Here is a 21,418-nt window from a genome sequence, read left to right on the forward strand (position 1 = left end):
TTGCTGTCCCACTCGTTAAACGCAACCACGTGCTCGAACTCCGCCAGCCAGCCTTCCACGTCTTCAAATGTGTCGCCATGAAAAGCCGTCGGCACTTGGGGGTTCAGCAGCGTTAGGTAAGTCGGTGTCACCCTTTCCGTAGATGTCGCAGTGGTCGTAGTCATCACTTTTTCCGGGAGGTTTCCGAATTCTGGGGCAAGGCCTTGGATTCGCCGGCTTGTGCGGTGAACTGGAGTCAACTCCAATTGTGCGAGGTTCTTTCTGCCCAGTGGGGTCTCCTGCATAAGTTGGGTGTACCCAGCAAGCTCCATCAAATTGTCGCGTATACCCTGCTGAAGTATACACCCTGAATGGGGATCCAGGCGTTTGTACTTCACGAAATGTAACCGTTGACGAGCGATGCCGAATGAACCTCGTTCTCCTCTTCTTCAGTCCCCTTGCTGTGCCACACCATGTGGCAATATAAACTTGTAAACATTTGCTTACTAATTAAATTACCAAGCACGGTGTCGAGCGTGCACAAGTAAACATGAATTCATCTTGCTAGATGACTGCGAAAACAGAAAAATGCTATATTGAAGAATCGCGGCAGCAGCAGCGAGCGAATTGACCTTTGTACATCTCTCACTTCAACGTAAACAAAACGTCAAAAGCACAGCGCATACGAAGTTACCGACACTATGTGCGCTCTGCAAACATCGCAAATCGCTTTGAAGATCAGGCCCGCGTGGGTGCGCACTTTGGTCACTGGGCAGATCGCTTTCAAGATAGGGTGCCCACACGGCCGCGCCGTGAGCAGCAGCCGTCTACAGCCGCCGGAGAAGAAGACAGGCCCTCCCTCGCCCCAACCCCGTGCCTTGCACGCAAGACACGAGGGTGCGCTTTTGCCCTGCCTTCCTCACTCATGCACGTGAGATTAAGCCGCGTTCGCAGGCTCACCCTTGCAAGCTTTCACTCGCATGTATAGCATACGGCGCGTGGCTGTGATTTTATCGCCTTTCGACTCTATACGGAACCTCACGGTGACGCTGACAACAGAAATGCACCTGGAGTGTCTATATAATAGCTGTCGCAATAAAACGTGCCCACGCCACTTCGCCGACGATCGTAGACAGCTGTTCAAAGTGTTCAAAGTGGAATGCGGGTTGGGGATCATTCTGCGCATGCTCCGAAGAGAGCAGCCGATGGCGTGTGCGTCGAAGTTTTGAGGGGACGGCATTTCGGCTGGCGCAGCGCAATCAGAATAGCGTGACTGGCCGCAAGCAGCGGGCGCTGAAAACGTCGGGCTACAAACGCGCCTTTGCACCACCGATGCTCGCCGTAGGAACAAGAGCGGCGCTCTAAAATGCATTTGCAAAATGCACCACAACATGCTGCAACGTTGGTCTCCATTGTACTTTCGTAGCTGCACTGGCTGCATGCTGTTGAGCTCCAGTATACGTATAGGTGCCGTTCAAACACATATCCCAGTGATGCTTTCCTTTGAGTAATAGCCAGAAATCTCAAAGGCTATGCTTTCTGATACTGCATACGGCCGCCATGTTTCAGATATTAACTGGTGCCGCTTCTCGGCCAAACACCTCGTAGAGAAAGAGGATAGCATAGATGTATCATGAAAAAATAAAAAAAAATGGTGCAGCGCCGCATTCGCGTTTTTATCTCGAAGGTCTTGAAAGAGGGTGAGAGGTGATCTGCAACAAAGGCGTTGGCCATGTCTGTCCAGGCATAAACAAAGGGCTGCAGATGGAATGGGCAAAGTTGCATGGCCCGCACGGTGACGCCAGTGTCGCCAGCATGCTCCCATGCACTAGCGCTCTCCTGATCAACGATGGGGCGGAATACGACTTATCGGTGGTGGTGCGGATTTCAGTCTGAATTAGCGGGATGCCTTACATATTGCTTTCAATATATTGTTGGACGGACCACAATGGCTACTTCAAATCATCCGAAATTTTGAATTAAGGAGATATGAATTAATGAGTTTTTACTGTACATGTATTCGTGTACGCATGCCTTTGTTGGGCTGGATATATAAAGGTTTGCATTCTTCAAATAAAAATTCAGTTGAAAGAGTCAGCGCTTGTTCTCTGTGGATATTTCTCTTTCTCTGTGTGTGCCCTTGTTTTGGACACACTGTTTGAGCACAGCTCTAAAGATGAACCAACTAGCCCCTCACCAAGATGTCACTAATACAGACGAAATAACACGCCATGTTTTTCAACAAAGGTGAGGTGCAATGAAATTAACTATTTTCAGAGTTAAATTGCACTACATTCATACAGGTTCTGCTGTACTTGCTTGTATTGCTTGAACATAATTACTGGGAAATGTATTTATTTTAATACTCTATGTGGGTGTGTCAACATAACCATTACTGCTTGAATCTGATGACATCAAAATCTTCTCTCCATTAAGCTAAATGGCACTCAAAAGTGGAAATTTCTCTCTGCCATGACAAAATCTGCTGCCTTGAGCACAATAACTTCAGTGGATTATGTTCAGTGTCATATTGTCGTCAGTGGGTGCTTTGCCTATTAATGATCTCTTGCGATGTGGTGCAGTCGAGGTGAGGTGTGTGCTATGGAGCCGCTGCACGTGAGCCCCGAGGTGGCACGGCACCCTTCCCAGGAGGTGTCCTTGTTGGCCCTGGCCACTGTCACAAAGGTGCGAGCCCAAAAAGTTTTTTTGCCTGGCAGAGCGGTGAGATGTATGAGTATTTAGTTAGATGCTGACTGGTCAGCTTGTGGCTGTGCATAGTGAACGACATGCTCGTACACTAGTGCCTGGCATTGTGGCACTAATCAAGCTGATTGCACAATAGCACTAATGCAATGTAAGCCTAATTGACAGTCATGTCCACAGGTAAATGTTGGGCCTATACTTGCCCTATTCTCAGTCCAGGTTTGACATGCAGGTTGCTTGTCATGTGACATATACATAAATGTCTCTAAGGTTCAGTTGAAATATTCAGGGAGACCATTGGTTTGTGTATTGTAGGCGGTGGTAAGCTTATACTGGATAGCACATATATGTATGATGTCACCAACTGGACAAATAGTTCTGAGTACTTGAACAACAAGGTCTTCCCCATGAGTAACGCAACTTGGGTGCATGTATTGGGTCACCCGGCATAGATGCTGAAAAAGGGCCAAGGAGGCATGAGCCGACATGATCGAATGTTAATGCTGTGATGTCATTAGGAGTGGGTACCGAGCGAGAAGCAAGGATGGTTTTTGCAATGTCTTATGGAACATGTATGACCAGTCCAAAAGAACCTATGGCATGCATGTTGGTGAATGTATAACCAAAGCCGTATGCATATCGAAATATGATTGCTGGCATTTGTTTCTTTTTCTTTCTTTTTTTTTGTCATTTGCATGAGCTCTTTTGATCGACCTCGTATGTGATTTGCTTTTTGTGTTTTTGTCTGGTGAACTGTGAGTAGCGGCACGTGGAGACCATTTTTCAGCTTTCAAGATGAAAGCTTTAGACATTGTCCAAGCGAGCGGCAACATGGTCGCTCAGTGCCAGTTTGGTGTTTCTGAAGAAAGATTGCAGTATTGGTGGGCATAAAAAGGACAACTGTCTGCATGCAGCCCACTGTCATTTTGTGGCCATTGTGCTACCGTAGCGTGAGGACGCACTTGTATGCTTTGTGTGGGAGCTTCGTGCGCACTCGCTACTGGTGACAGTGCTGTTGATTCACTGCAAAGCTGCAGCACTAATGTGTTTCAGCGAACGCGGAGGAGCAGATGTAAGATGTGAGCCGTGAATGGCAGAGACCAATAAGACAGGCCTCTGCAGTGATGTGCGCGCAGGAAACTGGTTTCATGTGGACCCGCCCGACTGCTTGACACGTACTCATATCTGGTCTCAGCTGGACTGCTCATTTCGTACTATTGTCTGCTTGCGTCAGCTCTCACTCGCGCTTGTTTGGTTTGCTTATTTTGGTCTCATTTGAGCTTGTTTCGATTGTCATGGTTTGCGGTTGTTCTGTAATCTGATTGTATACACAATGCGAATTGTGTAGTACTTTCTGGAAGCCAAGCAGCACTATTGATTACACTGGAACCTTTGACAAGTTGTGTACAAAAGCTGATGCGCTTGACCCGCAGGTCAGATTTTCGACGGTTGTCTCTCTCAAATTCTGTGCCTCAATATATTGTGAAATGAAAACAACGTATAGAGGTGCACTATAGTTTTGCATTAGGGAGTACTGTAATCATCGGCGAATTTTTTCGTTTTATTTTTACCTTAAGGTAAGGGGTCAACCTATATTCCAGATGATACGGTATTACGGCAGAGGATTCTCTGTAGCAAGCTTGAATAATTAGTACTGCACATCTGTAGAGGCATGATGATTTCCATATGGCCTGCTGAAAGTACACAAGCCTGATGTTCCCCTGTGCCCCATTGTGAACTTCACACATTCGCGCTCTACAAGCTGTCCATATTTTTTCACAGAATCGTATTGCCATTGGTTGGCAAAAGTGCTTCGCACATACACAACACGTACGACTTCATTGAAAAGGTTAAAGGGACAAGTGTCAACCCCGATGAAGTCTTAGTTTCTTTTGATGTGGTCTTTATGTTTACGAGCGTACCAATAGACATGACAGTGGATGTTTGCATCGTCGCCCTTGACAAAGACCCGATGTTGCCTGACAGATCCCCCATCGATGTGCATGATCTAGGTAGGCTACTAAAATTTTGCCTATCAAATACATATTTCATGTTCCAAAAGAAATTTTATTGGCAAGTCCGCGGGTGACAACGAGGGCATCGATTTCGGTCACAGTAGCTAACTTAACAATGGAGGCTATCAAAGCTCAAGTGTTGTCCTCATTTACACCGGCACCTAAAGTCTTGTTCAGATATGTTGACGACTGTTTCAGTATTTTGCAAAGAAAAAAACCTTGACCTCTTCATGGCTCACCTAAACAGTTTGCGAGCAGCAATCAAGTTCACTATAGAAGTGGAATCTTAAGGCCAACTGCCATTCTTGGACACCCTTGTGCAATGCGAAGGGCGAAACCTGTTATTCATGGTGTTTAGGAAGTAAGCTCACACTGGTCGCTACCTAAACTACACATCAGTGGATCCTGCTTTGCAAAATAGGTGTGTTCAGCAAGAATGGTGGCACAGTGGAACCAGGCGCAGGAAGAAGACTCAACGACGCTGGGCAAAGGACCAGAAAAGCCCTCTGGCATAGCCGGCTTGCCAAAAAAGTGCCTGCCCGGCTGATTGCCCTAGAAGGTGCATTTGCGAGGTGATGCTTGGGCAACACATAAGAGAGAATATTAGGCCACAAGGGTCTGTCACCGCTTAGATGTGTGCCCCCGCACTGTATCTGCATTTCTCCGTTCATCTGCCCAGTAGGGAATGAAGCTCGGCTATGAGCTGGTATGGGAAAAGCTGTCTAGGTGTGTTTCCGCAGGTTGTACTGGTGGCGTGGCTTGGAGCAAGCCGTCTCACTGTTTGCTTGTGGTTCATTGAGTGCCTCCCCCTCTCCCCAGTTGCTACTTCTAGCAACTAAAGGTTTGAGGTCCGAGATGTGAACTGCACCACTGACTGGTCTCCCTTGGGAGTCAGCCAGCTTGTATACCAGAGGGGACAGTTTGGTCTCCACTTGGTACGGGCCAGACCATTTGGCCGGCAGGGAGGCAGAGGTGCCTTTGGCAGCATCACTCAAGACATGGGTGCGTCTGAGGACGAGATCGCCGACACCGTAGTGCACATCCCTATGTGACTGGTTGTATTAAAGCTTTTGCCAGGTTGGAATGGGGCAGGTCAAGGGCCGCGTCCATCCATGAGCACAAGTCCGCCACATAGCCAGAAAGGCTGGCTTTCGTGGTGCCGCATGCCCTGCTGCTGGTCCACAAAACGCAGTCCATGGGGTTTGGCAACTCTCTCCTGAAGTTGAAGAAAGCGGGCATGTACCCAGTTGAACAGTTTACCGTGGACCGCAAGGAGAAGCCTATCTCATTAAGACCGAAATCCCAATCCCTGTGTTGCTGGGCAAAGGGCGTGAGCAAGGGCTTGAGGTTCCGGTTAATCCGCTCTGTCGGGTTGGCCTGTGGGTGATACGTGGTAGTCTTGTGGTGCTTATTGCCAAAGGCAGCACATGCATCCACGAACACCTTGGCCGTGAAGTAGGACGCGTTGTCCGATATCAGCTCCGCCAGAAAGCCGAAGCGGTTAAAGACCTCGATCAACTTGTCCCAGATTGTGCGTGCTGTTAACTTCCGAAGGCGAAAAAGTTCAACCCATTTCGTGAAGCGATCTGGGACGCGTATTTAGAATTGCTAGTAGGTACGGCAGGGTGGGGCACTTTTGACGGAGCTCGACGTTTCTGCGCAGGCGCGAGTAAGAGTGGGCGTGAGAGAGAAAATCTGGGGGCTTTTGCTCCTTGAATATGTGACTCAGCCTAGGCACTACGGAGAAGGTTTCTTAGAGCGCGTTGCGTTCGTTTGTCCCCTAGACATGCCGGCATTGCGGAGTGTGGTCGAGTTGGTTTATACGCTCCGCCGCTGGCTTCCCGCGCGGTGAGGCAGTGGGTGTGGACGCCGCTTGGTGATCGCTATGTCTGTAGAGACAATGTTCTGGCTGGTGTTGTATAAGTCGCGAGTCGCTTTTTTCGTCGTGGCAATAGATAGGATTTTTTACAAGCACTGCTCCAGGAGGGCACATGTAACTGGCAAGCGGAGGCCTCAGGAGAGCACCTGAGGTTATATTAAAGCAGGCGGCGCAGGATCTCTGGGGCACCCAAGCGGTAGCGGGGACATCAAAGCTGAAAGCCGGGCTGGTCCGTGGGTTGGGGCTCGCAGAGGCCTGCGCGTGCCAGGGGGTGTTCGCATAAAAGTGGACAGCCGATCTTATACTCCCCTGACACGCGCAGGCCCCTGCGAGCCCCAACCTACGGACCAGTCCGGCTTCTAGCTTTGATGTCCCCGTTGCTGCTTTGGTGTCCTGGAGACACCGCCAATAATGTGAAATAATGACACATTGTTTTCATTAGTAAAATCATGATCGAATAAATATAATTGCCTCGAGCCGCCAACTTGCGGTGGTAAGTTCAGCACTACCGCGCCCCGCAACTTCTGCCGGCACGCCTAGGGACAAGCGCATATAATGCGCGCCAAGAAACTCCTCCGTAGTACCTAGGCAGAGTCGTATTTTCAAGGAGCAAAACTCCCCATATTTCCTCTCTCGCATCCGCTCTTACTCGCGCATGCGCGCAAACGTCCGTCGTCTCCGCAAGTGCCACGCCCCGCTGTACCTACAAGCAGTTGGAAATATGCATCTGGGATAGCCAAAGAAAAACGTAGCCTCGCCGGCTTCTGGGAAAAGGTTCCATAATGTCACAGGCTGCGACTTGCCAGGGTAGCTGGCTGTCGATTGGCTGCATGAGCCCGAGGGGTTTGCCTGCGTGAGGCTTCATGCATTGGCACCAGCAGCACAAGCGGGCATAGTGAAGACCGTCACGTTTCATGCCTGGCCAGGTAGCAGAGCAGCACAGCTTTTCAAAAGTCTTCAGGCCACTCGCATGTCCGGCAAACTGCGGGTCATGGAAATAGCTCAGGGTGGCTTCCCTTAGACTGTGGGGTAAATCACCTTGAAAGACTCCTGGGGAGCCTCCTCAGATGGGATAGAGCGCAGGAGAACTCCACTGGCGTCAAGCAGATACGTATCCAACGTGCCCGCAACAGTACCAGCTGCGGCGCACTCGGCGCCAACAGCAATACCGTGAAACCAAGTTAAACCATAGTTGGCCGGAGCTCGGAAAAACTACGTACTAAACGGGGGTACTTTTTAACCGAAATAGCATGAGATCGACCACTTATTTGTCAAAAACGGAACTCGGAGAGAGTGCGATGAAAGGGGAAAAAAACATGCAGTAGTTATTCACTTCGCGCAACAAATGTGTTATTTTAGTTTGATGCCGTGGCGGCCTAGCAGCAACGACAGCGGCCTCAAACTTACTGAAGCTGCGAGGGAGCTTTTCAGCCAGCCCCCCTCTTCTCGGCAAACACTCGCATGGCAGATTTCTCGTTCGTGTTACGTATTCTCCGTGCACGCGCATGGTAGCGCTGCAGAAGTCGAGGAATGCCTTTTTCATTGCGGGGTGCTGTTCTTGTCGCGACGATTGCATTCATGAGGCTGATGTAACGCGCAGCTTCTGCCACTGTCGGGCCTGAATCGCCCGTGCTGTCGCTTTCTGTGTCGTCCTCATCACTGTTGCTAGCCAACACTTACCCCCGTATTCAGAAATGCATCTTAGCTTGAAGCCCATGCTTGACTTGATATAAACGACGCCTGGTGCGAACCCGCCCAAGACGCTCAATGCATTCCCTTTGGTGCATTCACGACAGGAGTCAATTAAATCAAGTCAAGTGTGGGCTTCAAGTTAAGATCCATTTCTGAATACGGGGGTTAAGCAACAACAGAGGCAACGATGGCGAAAAGTCGAACCTCATAGCCGACATATCATCGCGGTCGCAGCAGCGCTGCCGAGCAACTTCGCATTCCAAATGCCACACACCGTAGTCAACAGCAGATCCCTGTTGCGTGCCAGTGCCGACTTCTTCGTGTCACGTTCAATAGCACGAACGATGTCTAATTTTTCTTCTATGCTGAGCATCCGGCGTCTTTTTTATCCGAGCTTTGGCATGGCGCGAGTCCTTGCTTGCGTGACACCACAACGCTCACTGGCACGCCACCGAAATGATGTTGATGTTGATGTGGCTTCACGCGCGAACGCACAGGGCGCTTGGAGGCCATTGTTCTGATCTCTGAGGCTTGTTCTGCCGGGCCGGCCGATGGAGACGACGCACCACCGTTTTTGCGCTATGAAAAGTGGAAGCACTACGTGTTAACCGGTACATACGCAATAAGCTGGTACGGTTTATGCGGATACAAAAAACATTATGTTCAATGGCCGCTGAATCGGGGATTTAACTTTACTACTTTTAAAATGAAACTGCTGTTTAAGCGGGTACAGTTTAACGAGGTTTTACTTACCAGCTTCCGTGTGCGCCCGACGGCTTTGCCGCCCCACTCCTCTTGGGAGCTTGGCTCTTTGAGCTCGTCAACGATTTGTCGACAAAATGGATTGCTCTGCTGTGCCTTAAGTAGTTGTTGCCTGCTGAAAACGATACCGGACGAAGTATTGGGGTCCACCAGGTAAACGTCCTCTCCCGAGGCTGGCAATCTGAGGTTCGCGCCATTTGAGCCATTGAAGACACAGGCTCCAGTCTCTACTGAGTGCGAATTGGCGCAGTTCGAGTCATGGGAGACTGAGGCTCGGCTCTCTACTTGATGCGAATGCTCATGGGAGTGATGGACCAAAGGGTCAGGCGCCGAAACGGGGGTGCCCGACAGGGCGTCAGCCACCGTGTTCGAACTCCCTTTTCGGTAGTGCACAACAAAGTTGTACCATTGCAGTGTCAGCGCCCTGCGCGCGAGGCTGCCTGAGGGTTCGCGCAAGCACTTAAGCCAGGTGAGTGCCATGTGGTCCATCTCCACCACAAACGGCACTTCGTTGACCTAGCAGTCGAATTTCCGTAGAGCAAAAGCTATAGCGAGACACTCCCTTTCGGTCACGCTGTAGTTGTGCTCGGCGGCGTTAAGTGACCGGCTGGCAAAGGTGACTGGTCGGAGAATGCCGTCATGCTCCTGAAGCAGCACAGCCCGAAGGACTAGGTTGCTCGTGTCACCTTGGACAACGAACTCCCTGTTGATGTCAGGCAGCTTCAGCTCACCTGTGTCCACTAGAGCTCGGGATAGTGCATGAAAGGCATGCTCCTGCTCAGGACCCCAGCTCCATCGTGCTGACTTTTTCAACAATGCGGTCAAGGGCGTTTAGAGAGCGGCACAATTCGGGATGAATTGTCTGTAGTAGTTCACCATTCCCAAAAAGCACCGAAGGCCCTGAATGTTTGCCGGCGTTGGGTATTCGAGGATAGCTCGCACCTTCTCTTCGCACGGCAGAACACTACCCTTGTCGATGGTAAAGCCCAATAGGGAAATGCGAGTCTCAGCTATTTGGGCTTTCTTTTAAGTTTAGAGTCAACCCGGCGGCACGCAGCCTTTCGAGGACGTCCTCCAGGTGGCGGAGGTGCTCCTCGAATGTTCGAGAGAAGATGCCGTCATCGAGTTACACCAGCACATGCACATAGCGCCACTTAGCATCCCCCAGAATGTTGTCAGTCAATCTCTGGAACATAGCTGCAGTGCCAGAGCAGCCAAATGGCATACGGTTAAACTGGTAAAGGCCTCGATGAGAGGTGAACGCAGCTTTCTCCACATCAGCCGGCTCCATCTGAACCTGCAGGTAGCCGCGGCTAGCATCCAGGGTGAAGTAGCACGCATCGCCTAGATTAGCCACAACCGAGTCCACGTTAGGCATATGATAAGCATCCTTTGTCGTGACCTCGTTCAGCCGGCGGTAGTCCACACAGAGTCGATAAGAGCCGTCTCTTTTGGGGACCATTACCACCGGTGAACTCCAGGGACTGTTTGAGCGTTGGACAATACCGGTCTCAGTAAACTCATCCAATCCCTGCTCGTTTGCATTCCTTGTGGCCACACTAACGGGGCGAGGATTGCATTTTCATGGCTGTGCGTCGCCTGTGTCGATCCGATGTCGCACAAGAGAGGTGCAACCCGGTCGTTCAGTGAAGATCGCGCTGAAATGAGTCAGCCATGACGACAGGCGTGCCTTCTCGTGCACTTACAACCTGTCAAAGGCGGCAGCCAGCTGTTCGAGCTGCTGCTTAACGGGGTGGTCGCCGGGGTAGCCGGCACCTTGATCACCGTAGCAGTGCAATGCTTGTGAGAAAGCGTTTTGCACCGACCATTTTTCGCCGTGCCGGCCAAGGGGCCAGTATTGGCGGCAGAGTGAGGGACACAAGCCAAGGGGGCAGCGCTAGGTCTCCTCTCCTCCTGCTCTCACGTGGTGTCCAGCGTCTGAGCGGCCGCCACGGCCAGCAGGAGTATAGCAAAGGGTTGCAGGGGGTCAGAAGGGCCTGCCCTGAAGCCTCCGCTTGCGACGTAAATCACGGTACCCGTGCATGCAAGGAAGTCGCATCTGAGAATCACGGGCACGGAAAGACCCGGGAGATGTACAAAGCGCTGACGGTGCACGGGATTCTCCCAGTGCACAACCAACCACACAGAGCTGCACGAGGTAGCCATGCCGCTCGCGAGGTGGAAGGTGGTGTTGGAGGCTCTAATGCGGACAGAACGCCGGCGCAAATGAGCCATAACCTCCTTGCCGAACAGTGAAACTGAAGCCCCGCTATCCAGCAGCGTCACAAACTTGTCAACCAGCAATCGTAAGGGCGATAAAAGGCGCCGGTGTGGGGGAAGAGTCAGTTCTAGTGTGACATGCCATTGGAGCCAGAGGTTGCATATCACTACCATGCGCTCCTGATGTCGCTGCCGGCGAGGGGTAAATCACCGGTGTCTCACACCATTTCCTGACGGGCGAGGAGGCTCTTGTGTCAGGCGGCACACTTTGCATGTTCAGGCAATATGGCCGCATTCATGACAACGGTAGCAGACAATGCCTCAGTCCGACTGAGGGGTCCTGGGCGCGTCTCAAGCACTACGTAGCTTCCGTTCGCTAGCCAAAGGGGCACTTCGTTTGGATTTCCCCTCGTGTGCGAGGGGACTTGGTTTGCGTTCTCGTTGGCCGTGCGGAGTAGAACAGCACACCCAGGCGTGTGAGTACAGATCGGGAGCGCAGTCAGAAAAGTCATGTGCATCTCGGTGTTCTCTTGTGGCCGAAGCCGCCTCGTATTTTGGGGAGTTACGGGGTGACATGTCACCACCAGCCCACGCACAACGAGGTTGGAGAGAGGCAGACGGTGGTGGCGGTAGGCTCTCGACGCCAGTATGTCGCCCTGAATCCGCTTTGCATCGGAGGCCAACTCGTTTTAAGTCACAATAACGGGCGCTTTGAAGGTAAGCGGCAAAGGTCGGATGTGCTTGATCAATGGCCCGCTCCACCTTCTCGGCGTCAGATGCCAAAGGGTCAGCAAGACGATAGAGCTCCTGCATAGCCCTGACATACTCGAGCAGGGATTCGTCGGGGTGTTGGGTGCGAAGCACTAGCTCACGACGCATGCGGCGCTCATCGTCAGGAGGGAGGAATTTGCTGCGGAAAAGCATCCTAAACTCCTCCATCAAACGAGCTTGGTAGCCGACAAGTCGGTACCACCATGCCGTGTGGGCTGTTAGCGAGACCGGCAATACAGTGCCTAGCATCATGCTGTCGTCCAGCCGCATTGCCTGTTGATAGCGGTGCAGCGCCTCGAGGTACTCTGTAGCACTCATGCGGTCCGAATAAGCGCTGTACTCCGGGTGAGGTACCCGTAGGCCGCTTGGCATGCCTGGCTGAGGGGACAAGAGGTCTTCCGTGAGAGCACTAGGCTGCGAATGTGCCGATTACATCAGGACTTGGAGAAGCTGTGGGGCTTCGGTGTGCAGCGATGTTTGCTCTGCGCAAGACGCGGCGGTCTGAGAATGGCCAACCTGCGCCTGTTCTCCCAAACGCATGCCCGACCCTGAGGGGCCAGTAAATGACATAGAGGAGAGCTGGGTTGCCACTCCGACAGGTGCATGAGGCCTCACACGATGGGCGAACGGATCGACGGCAGAGCGGGTGGCTTACGCATGTCGAAAATGTCACTCAGCTGCGCATGAGGCAAGTGGTAGTCGGAAAGTGTGGCGACATTGTCGGCTGAGCGGGGTGGCTCACTTTCGACATTGCCTACCAGCTGCGCTTCGGACAAGGAGAGGCCAGCGAGCGGGTTTGCACCAACAGCGAGGTAGGGAGGCTCCGCTGCAGCGCACTGGACATCGAACTGCGCTCGGGACAAAAAGGGGCCAGCGAGCGAGCACGCGCCTATAGCAGAATGGGGAGCCTGTTCTGTGGCGAATTCATCCGAGAAAGGCGCTCAGGACAAAGAGAGGCTGGCGAGCGAGTTTGTGCCAGCACCTAAGCGGGGTGGCTCTGATACGGCACATGGGGTACTGAATTGCACTTGGGATGAAAAGGGGCCAGCAAGCGGGAACAGCACATCAGAAGGGCTAGTAGGCACCTGTTCCGCACGCATCTCAAACAGTTGAGGAAACCCAAAACTGGCATTGCTAGGACTAGGGTACACATCCAAATAGTCGACATCACCAAGGGCCTGTCCAAAGAAGGGATCGCTCCCGGTGGCCGAAAGCAGAGGGTCACTGAGGCGAACGTGCCTCATGCTGTTTGTGTCGTCTGTGTCGAAGGACATTAAGACCATAGCCAGGGGATCAAGCAGGAATGAGGGCTGTGAAGGGGCCTGCTTTGATTCCATGCCGAAACCGAGTTGGGTGCCAGGTATGTCGAGATGGGTTTACATAAGGCTCACCCTACGAGCGACGGTTAGCAAAGGGCACGACGCTCCTCCACTCCACAAAGCACAAAGGCACTACGACAGGGTTCGACTCTCCGACACGGCGTAGAGAAGGCTCCAGAGTCAGATCGCCAACAAACGCAGGTTTATTCACCCAAGATACAGCACAGTGCGACAGTCACGGTGCTTACGGGCAAAGGCTCACCGCAAGACCGATCGAGTACACGCACCCACTACGCTAGGGCTAACCGGTGAGTGGTCCACCAAGCGCGAGAACGAGGAGTCACGGGAGCAAAGGTCCCAAGTAGCAAACTCATTACGGGCCTGTGAGCATCTGCAGCGGCAATAAAGCGCTCAGCGGAAGAGAGCTCGGGTGGACAGGGTGCCTTGGGGCCGCCATTCGGGAGGCCAATTGGGGCGTCCCGGTGACACTTGCTCGTGCGGTGATTCGAGCTGGGGAGAGAGAAGCACGGTTTACACGGGAAATTAGCTCAGGCGCACTAGCCGTGTCTGCCATGTTGCCGATACGGCGGCAGTTCCCGGAGATCAAGCTAAGCACAACGCGCGAACTGGAGGACAAGGTGTGGGAAGGCACCTTGATCCCCACAGTATACACAGACAGAGAACAAACAGTGCCACTTCCAGATATCAGACAGAAACAGAAACTTACAGGAGAACAGCGAATTGTAATGGCTTAGCAGAAATATTTTTGTTATAGTGGCTGGCCTCCTTGTTTGGCCAAACCAAATAGTTGGTCCCACTCTCAGTAGTGCTTTATATAGGTATGCCAACTGCATGCCTCCTAGTGGCTTTGCAGATGCGGCCCCGGCTGTCATTGCAACAAATCCCTCCTTGTGAACACTAGCAATCCCCCCTCACCTTACTCGTGTACCTCCTCACCTTTGTAGGGAGAGTGAGATAAACAGCTGCCAAAGAATGCAGCATGCCCCCGTGAAGCTTCCTTGTTTGCCCACTGCCAATCATGCTGAGCATTTCGTCATTTTTCATGTGTATGCAGGTTATTGTGGTGACTGTGCGCCCAGTCCTCCGTGTCCGCTTCACCCATTCCCTCAAGGTGTGTACCTAATCTTTTTGAAAGCATTTGGAAATTAGATGTTTTAGACTATACTCATGAACAGTTTCCTTATGAGTGCATTTTTTTTTTAATTTGTTCTTTTTGCGTAACGATTCTGCTGTTATGAATGCATGGTTTGCATTTTCTTGTGCTTCACACAGTGTGCTAATAATGCTGCCTGTACTGAGCTAACCAGTCTCCAGGGAGATCAAAGTGAAAGTGTCTTGAGCAATTTAATATGCAATGCTTATGTGAATGGAAGTATGTCGGATTGCTTTGAATACACTTGCAGTTATGGGCTGCGTTGTGTGTAAATGATGTTGTCCTACATATTATCAGTCTCATACATTCATGGCGCTTCCTCTCTTCAGAGGATGCCGCTGCAATAGCAGTATTGTATAGCACATGCCTTCAGGCCCTTGTGACTCAAGGGCTCTGGTGAGGCCATAGTGCTATGGCCAATCTTTGCATCTGACATGTTTTGTATATCTCATCATTTTTCGCAATGTACTTTATGGCTCATAGTACATGTCATTAGTCATTGCCATAATTTTATTACACATAGATTTTACGCACTTTACAGCGACTATTTTTTAGGCCCCTTTACAGCCATGTCACATCTTCATAGAATCCATCACTCCACTACGAAGTCACTAACACTAGCATGACGCTCTTTGGCCATACCTGGGCCTTGCACCAATAAAACCCACACATTCATTATTCAAATGTTGTCTAGCAGGGCCACAAAATGGGATGCAAGCTGAGCATTCTTGTTTGTGTCCAGAAGGCACAGAGTGCTACTCACTTGTTTTCTCTTTGGCATGGAGCTTGTGCTCCTCGGGTTGGTGCAACAGCTGCCTCTGCAAATAGCTTGCTGCCAAGCAAGAATATTCATAGTTTCAAAGGGTGGCACAACGAAATTGGTAATAAAGCTGGTATCTATCCAAATGTCTCCGATTCTAAGGGATAAGAAGACATGCAATGTTAAGCACCACAACAAATATGTAGACTGTGTGCAAGGCATGGTTTATAGAATCTCTTGTGGCTGAGTTTACATTGGGTGGGAATGATGATCTAATAGAGCATGAAAACAGGTTTAAAAAGATGCAGACGAGCACTAGGCAATGAACTCCCATGACTGTATCTACAGGCCTTATTTCGATAACTCTAGTTGTTACATCGTAGTAATGGCAGTGAGTTAAGAATCTCTGCCTTTATCGGCCCAGCTTGTGCCCAGAACACTCATGTCGCAATGCTATCGGGGAGCAAAGTCGGTTGTTGAATCTCAACTTGTGGGTCAAGTGCACCTACTATTGATACATGACTCATTGCATATCCCAGAGTAATTGCTGGTGCTCATGTACAGTCAGCATCATCCTTCTGTAGAGCATGAGAACGGTGACCACCGAGCCACTCCGGAGGCGGCTAGCGACGTCTGATGGTAGCTGCTGGGCTCAAGATAAGAAGTGTGTGGGCATGCACGGCCAACGCATCTAATCTGGGGCCCAGCCACTACCGTTAGACGTCGCTGGGTGGCTGTGGAGTGCCCCGGCGGCTGCCGCCATTCCCGTGCTGTACACAAAGGTGACACCAACTGTACACTTGAAAATGTACAACACTAGGTGCATTCTATTCGCCTGCACTTCGTGAACTAGCTCAGGCAGCACTGAAACTCACTGTTCGTTTTAGCAATGTAAATGTTACCCCCTCTGCATAGCTTCATTCATTTCAAAAAGTGAAAGTTCAAGCTCCGTTCTTGAACTTTCTGCATTGCTGGTATTGTCAGTGCCAACGTCGTGCAGCGATCAAGCAGGAGACAATTTCTCTGGTGCCATAAAAACAGACAACGCTAGAAGAAAAAGTATGCAGCTCCCATGCACTGTGGGAATCGATGTAAGCGAAGCTTTTTGAGCTGTTTACTTTGATGATAATTAACGGTGATGTTGACGACGAATGTTTAATTTCTTGAACTTGTAGTCCAACACGAGAGTGGTGAGTTGATGTTAAATTTTACCTTGCATGCACCACTGCTGTTTGTCAGTGTAGTACACAGAACACGCAGGGGGATGTGTTTGCTGGAGGTGTTGTTGTTCGTGATACTTCATAACCTCTGAGAGGGTTGAGCATATTACTTGACTCACATGGCAGATCGCATTGTGGCAGAAGTATTAAACTTGAATTATGGGGCTGTATGTGCCAAAACCACAATCGGACTATGAGGCACGCCGTCGTGGTGGACTACGGACTAATTTTGACACCATGGTTTTCTTTAACGTGACCCTAAATTTAAGTGCATGAGCATTTCTTACTTCATCCCCGTCGAAACGTGGCTGCCACAACCTCGAGCAATGCCATAGCCACAAAGGTACCGCAATGGGCACAGAAGTGTTGATTTGACGTGTGACCGCTTCCGTTGTGTTGCCTAGACCCTACGGTGCACTTTAATGCAACTCTGCTTCTGCACGCCCTGCGTAAGTTGTCCGTTTCACAAATTTGCATGGCGTTTATTTTTGAGAAATCGCAGAAACATACCATACCTTGCCTTCTCACGTAACTTTTTCCCTATCCTCCTTCCCCGAGCCCCCCTATTGTATGGGCACTGCGAGCAAAAAGTGGCAAGGCTGTTATCGTTTCACGACTGTATCGGTTCTACCCATTCTCTACCTCCTCTCCCACCTCATCTCCACAATTCTATCTAGCTTGTCTCTGGACTTGCACGTTAGTAGAAAGGTAAGCACTGCAATTTCTGCAATACATTTGCGGGGGTCACGGATAATTCCACCTGTCAAGAGGTTAATGTGGCGATTGCCAGGGAAGTCCAGGGGGCATTGTGCATGTACGACACGGTGCACAGATACAGATGAGTTTCTCGCATTGCTTTTTCTCTCTGCCATGGTCCTGTCATGTACTATACACACGCTCTGAACCACCCCTCGACACAGTGTGCCAGGCAGTAGCAACAGCACAGCCCTCTCCCGCTCACAATTCGTGTATACTCAGACCGAAGCTTCCAGTTTAGCACCTATTACATCTGGACTGCAAGATGGCAGTGTGTTTTGGCCCAGTTTTCTTTTTTATATACATAAACTATTTGCCTTCCCGATTACATGGTAACATCCGTCTGTCGCCGACCATTTATTCGGACCTCGCAGGGACTGCGGAAATGTCCGAATAAACAGGTGTACGAAAAAGCAGATCAAAAAGAAAAAAAAAAGAAATCCTTTATTTCCACACACTTATTCGGGCTTGGCAGTAGACTTGAAAAAATCGTGAATGCGCCGTTGCACGCTGTTCCGTTTACGCACACTCAGATAAGCCTGAATCTCGGAGAGGGTCGTACAGTCACTATAGGCGGCTGAAAGCACAGTCACTGCTTGTACACACTCCGCATGCGACGGCAGCGTAGCATATGGTGCGTCATCTTCCGACTCGAAGTCATCGTCTGGCGGCGCAGTAGACACCTGACAAATGATTTCGCCGTCGTCGAGTTCTGCGCACGTCAGTACAGCAGTATCAGCACCTGTGAAACTGTCAAATGAGACAGTGTCAGGAATCGCAAAGCAGCCACTGGGCAGGTCTCGGCAGAACATTTTCAGCATCGGTAGGGAGCTCATCGGAAGGTCACAAATCCTAGGCCTCCCGGCACCCGCTTGCCGGCATTCCCCAGCGCAGTCAGCGTGGGCACTGTCGGCACCATTAGACACTTGGCGCGATGCTTCCGTATGCCGCATTGCATCACCGCAACCTCGACACAGCACACAAAGCAAACATCACCACGCAGTCACGCCGACACCATTCGCACAAATGAAAAACGTGGCCTACTCGCAGCGTCGTGCTCGAAGAAAGAAACAAATCAGCTGCTGGATTGTCTTGACATGGCTTACTAAGCTGAGACCGGAAATGCTGTAGCTATAGAGTTTCTCACTAGTGAGAAACTCTATGGCTGTAGCTACGAACCAGGAAGAAACGATGATGATGAGCGGGGATTGGCAGTAGCGCCACTTCGTGGGGCAGCAAGGAGGCTCCGTTCAAAACAAAAATGGCGTTTAGCAAGTCGAACCATGCACCAGTCAGAGTCAATGCGTGGTGCTCTCGATCGAGTTTTATTTTATTTACAAATACTGCTGTCTCAGTTTCTGAGACATAGCAGGAAGGAGTACAGAATAATAATAAAAGAAAATACAATTACAAATACTTTCAACAAAATTCACCAGCATACAAGAAAACATTAACAGAATACATAATTACGCAATTCTTTTTTAAAATGCTCAGTACCGAGTCTGCGCAGAGACCCATCAAGTTTATTCCATAAATCCACCGTCCGCGGAAAGAAGGAAAACCTAAAAGAATCAAGATTCGACCTGAAGGGCACAATGTTCAGGGGATCAGATCGTCGAGTACAGCGTGCAGAAGCTGCAACAAAAGAAATCGGCGCCAGAACACTCAAGCTGATGTGAACTATTTTATGAAGAAGGATAACGCGATCAGAAGTACGCCGATGTTCGAGAGATTGCAACGTTAAAACGTGCGCATGCGAAGTAGGCAAGAATTGCCGGTCATAGCGACAAAATATGAACCTGATTGCTTTTTTTTGGACAGATTCTAACATAGCTATGTCGTGCTTGAGGTGAGGTGACCAAACAACCGATGCATATTCTAGTATGGGCCTGACCAAAGTTTTGTATGCAGTCAATTTGCATTCTCTTGTTGAGTTGCTTAACGTGCGTTGGAGATACCAAAGTTTTCGACGAGTCTTATTGCAGATTATTTCAACATGCTTGCGCCATTTTAAATTTGATGTTAGAGTTACACCGAGGTACTTAAACTCCGTAACATGTATTAGACTGACCCCCTCATTAGTATAAGTAAAAGAAAGGCGCTGTTTATTGTTTGAAAAGGTCATAGCTACAGTCTTTTTGAAGTTAATAGACATTTGCCAGGTTTCACTCCACTTACAAAACAATGAAAACACATTATTTAGCGCAACCTGATCATGAGCATCAGAGATGGTGTTGTAGATAATGCAGTCGTCTGCATACATTCTAAGTTTAAACTTGAGTATCGCCGATGATTTCTGCTACGTCATTTATGAAAATAACGAACAAAAGCGGCCCCAGCACCGAGCCTAGAGGCACCCCAGATGTAATCTGTACCTCTGACGACTTCGCACGGTTAAACGTAACAAATTGAGAGCGCAACCGTAAGTAATCAGCTATCCAATCAACCAGCTTGCTGTCACCAAAAAATGTACGAAGTTTAACTAAAAGCTTAGCATGGCAAACCAAATCGAAGGCCTTAGAATAGTCAATAAGTATGGCATCAAGCTGTCCTCGGCTGTTAAGGGAAGAAGCAATGTCGTACATAAATTCAAGCAACTGCATAACAGTGGAATAGCCAGCACGAAAACCGTGCTGCGATCGGGAAAGAATATTGTTTGCATTTAGGTATTCCACAATGTGCTTGTGAAGAAGGTGCTCCAAGAGTTTAGAGCTGGTGGAAAGTAAAGATATTGGCCTATAATTTGGTATTATTTGTTTGTTTCCGGACTTGAATACGGGCACGACGTTAGCCAATTTCCACAGCCGGGGAACTGTTGTAGAGCCTATTGATTTTTTAAATATTATAGTCAGATAGTTTGCGCACTATTCCGAGTACCTCTTTAGGAACATATTTGGAATGCCGTCTGGGCCTGGGCTTTTCGTTACATCAAGTTTTAATATGAGGTTATGTACTCCGGAGGAGGTAACATCAAGATTTGGAAGAGAGGGCAGATTGCGGCACGCGGAAAATGGGGGATTGGTGCCATTATAGGTAGAAAAAACAGATTTGAAGAAGTTGTTGAAGGCATTGGCTATAGTTTCAGATTCGAAGCAGGATTGGTCATTAAGAATAAAGGAAGAAGGTACAGAAGATGCAGGACTAATCGATCTCCAGAACCTAGATGGATTTTTTTTCATAAATGTAGCCAATGTATTATTAAATTAAAAGTTCTTAGCCTCTTGCATTTTCGCTCTTAATTTAGACTTCAACGTGTTGAATAAAGAAGTATTGTCCTTACACTCGGAATGGCTTTGCTTACGTATCCGCTTTATGCGACGAGTGAGCTGAATTATTTCTCTATTACACCAAGGGTGTCTTTGGTTCCGTTTAATACATCTTTGGGGCACGTACTTTGACAGGCATTCATGGACAATGTCACAAAATTTAAGGAGCAGCGTGTCTACATTGCAAAGTTCACTACAGCATTGGAAGTCATCAAAAGTTGAGGCTAAAGTGTCAAGTACGGAAGTATCGTCAGCTTTAGAAAAGTCAAAAACGGTTGTGAATTCAGGTCTTAGTCGAGGGCACACTAAGTTCAAGACAATTTCAACAGCTTTATGGTCAGATAAGCCTTCGGTGACTTCACATTTAACTCCGTGCGATAAGAGTGGTTGGTTCACAAATATAAGGTCTAATATTGAGTTTCCGCGCGTTACAATATCCACAAGTTGAGTTAACCCAAATGAAATAACCAGGTCGATCAGGGAAGCGCAAAGCGCCCTATCACGGCCAGTTGGGGTAAGTGTGCTCCAGTTAATGCATGGGAGATTGAAATCCCCAGCTAACAATAATTTGCAACCTCACAACTTGTTACTAATAAGGTACTCATTGATAGCAGGAAAAATATCGTCGGAGTTCGGAGGGCGATAAATAACACTAAGAACTATTACAATACCTCTGCTGTATACTTTGCACCAAATAGCCTCAATGCCACGAAGTTCAGGTAATAAAGAAAATTTAAGACTTGTTTTAATGAGAATTGCCACACCACCACCACGGCCAACATGCCTGTCCTTCCGAAGAAGTGCATAACCAGGAGGCAAGATTTCGATATCAATAACAGATTCATTTAACCAAATCTCAGTAAGACAGACAATTGTTGGGTTGTGGCTTTCCACCAAACAAT

At 49.4% G+C, this 21,418-nt stretch overlaps 1 protein-coding gene across 6 annotated transcripts in view; it reads left to right on the forward strand.

Annotated features, from left to right (window-relative positions):
* Vps8 (vacuolar protein sorting 8) overlaps nt 1-21,418 on the forward strand; it is a 972,138-nt gene that overhangs the window by 220,965 nt on the left and 729,755 nt on the right. For all 6 annotated transcript variants that reach the window (XR_008608392.2, XM_055061192.2, XM_055061196.2 and 3 more), the window contains exons 10-11: nt 2,562-2,664; nt 14,416-14,472. Coding sequence is in view for 5 of the 6 variants with exons in the window: in XM_055061192.2 (XP_054917167.2) it covers nt 2,562-2,664; nt 14,416-14,472 (160 nt within the window). In the remaining variant the exon portion in view is untranslated. The remainder of the gene's footprint in view (nt 1-2,561; nt 2,665-14,415; nt 14,473-21,418) is intronic.

The sequence above is a fragment of the Dermacentor andersoni genome, chromosome 1 (genome assembly GCF_023375885.2).
Source record: "Dermacentor andersoni chromosome 1, qqDerAnde1_hic_scaffold, whole genome shotgun sequence".
NCBI classification, from domain to species: Eukaryota; Metazoa; Arthropoda; class Arachnida; order Ixodida; family Ixodidae; genus Dermacentor; species Dermacentor andersoni.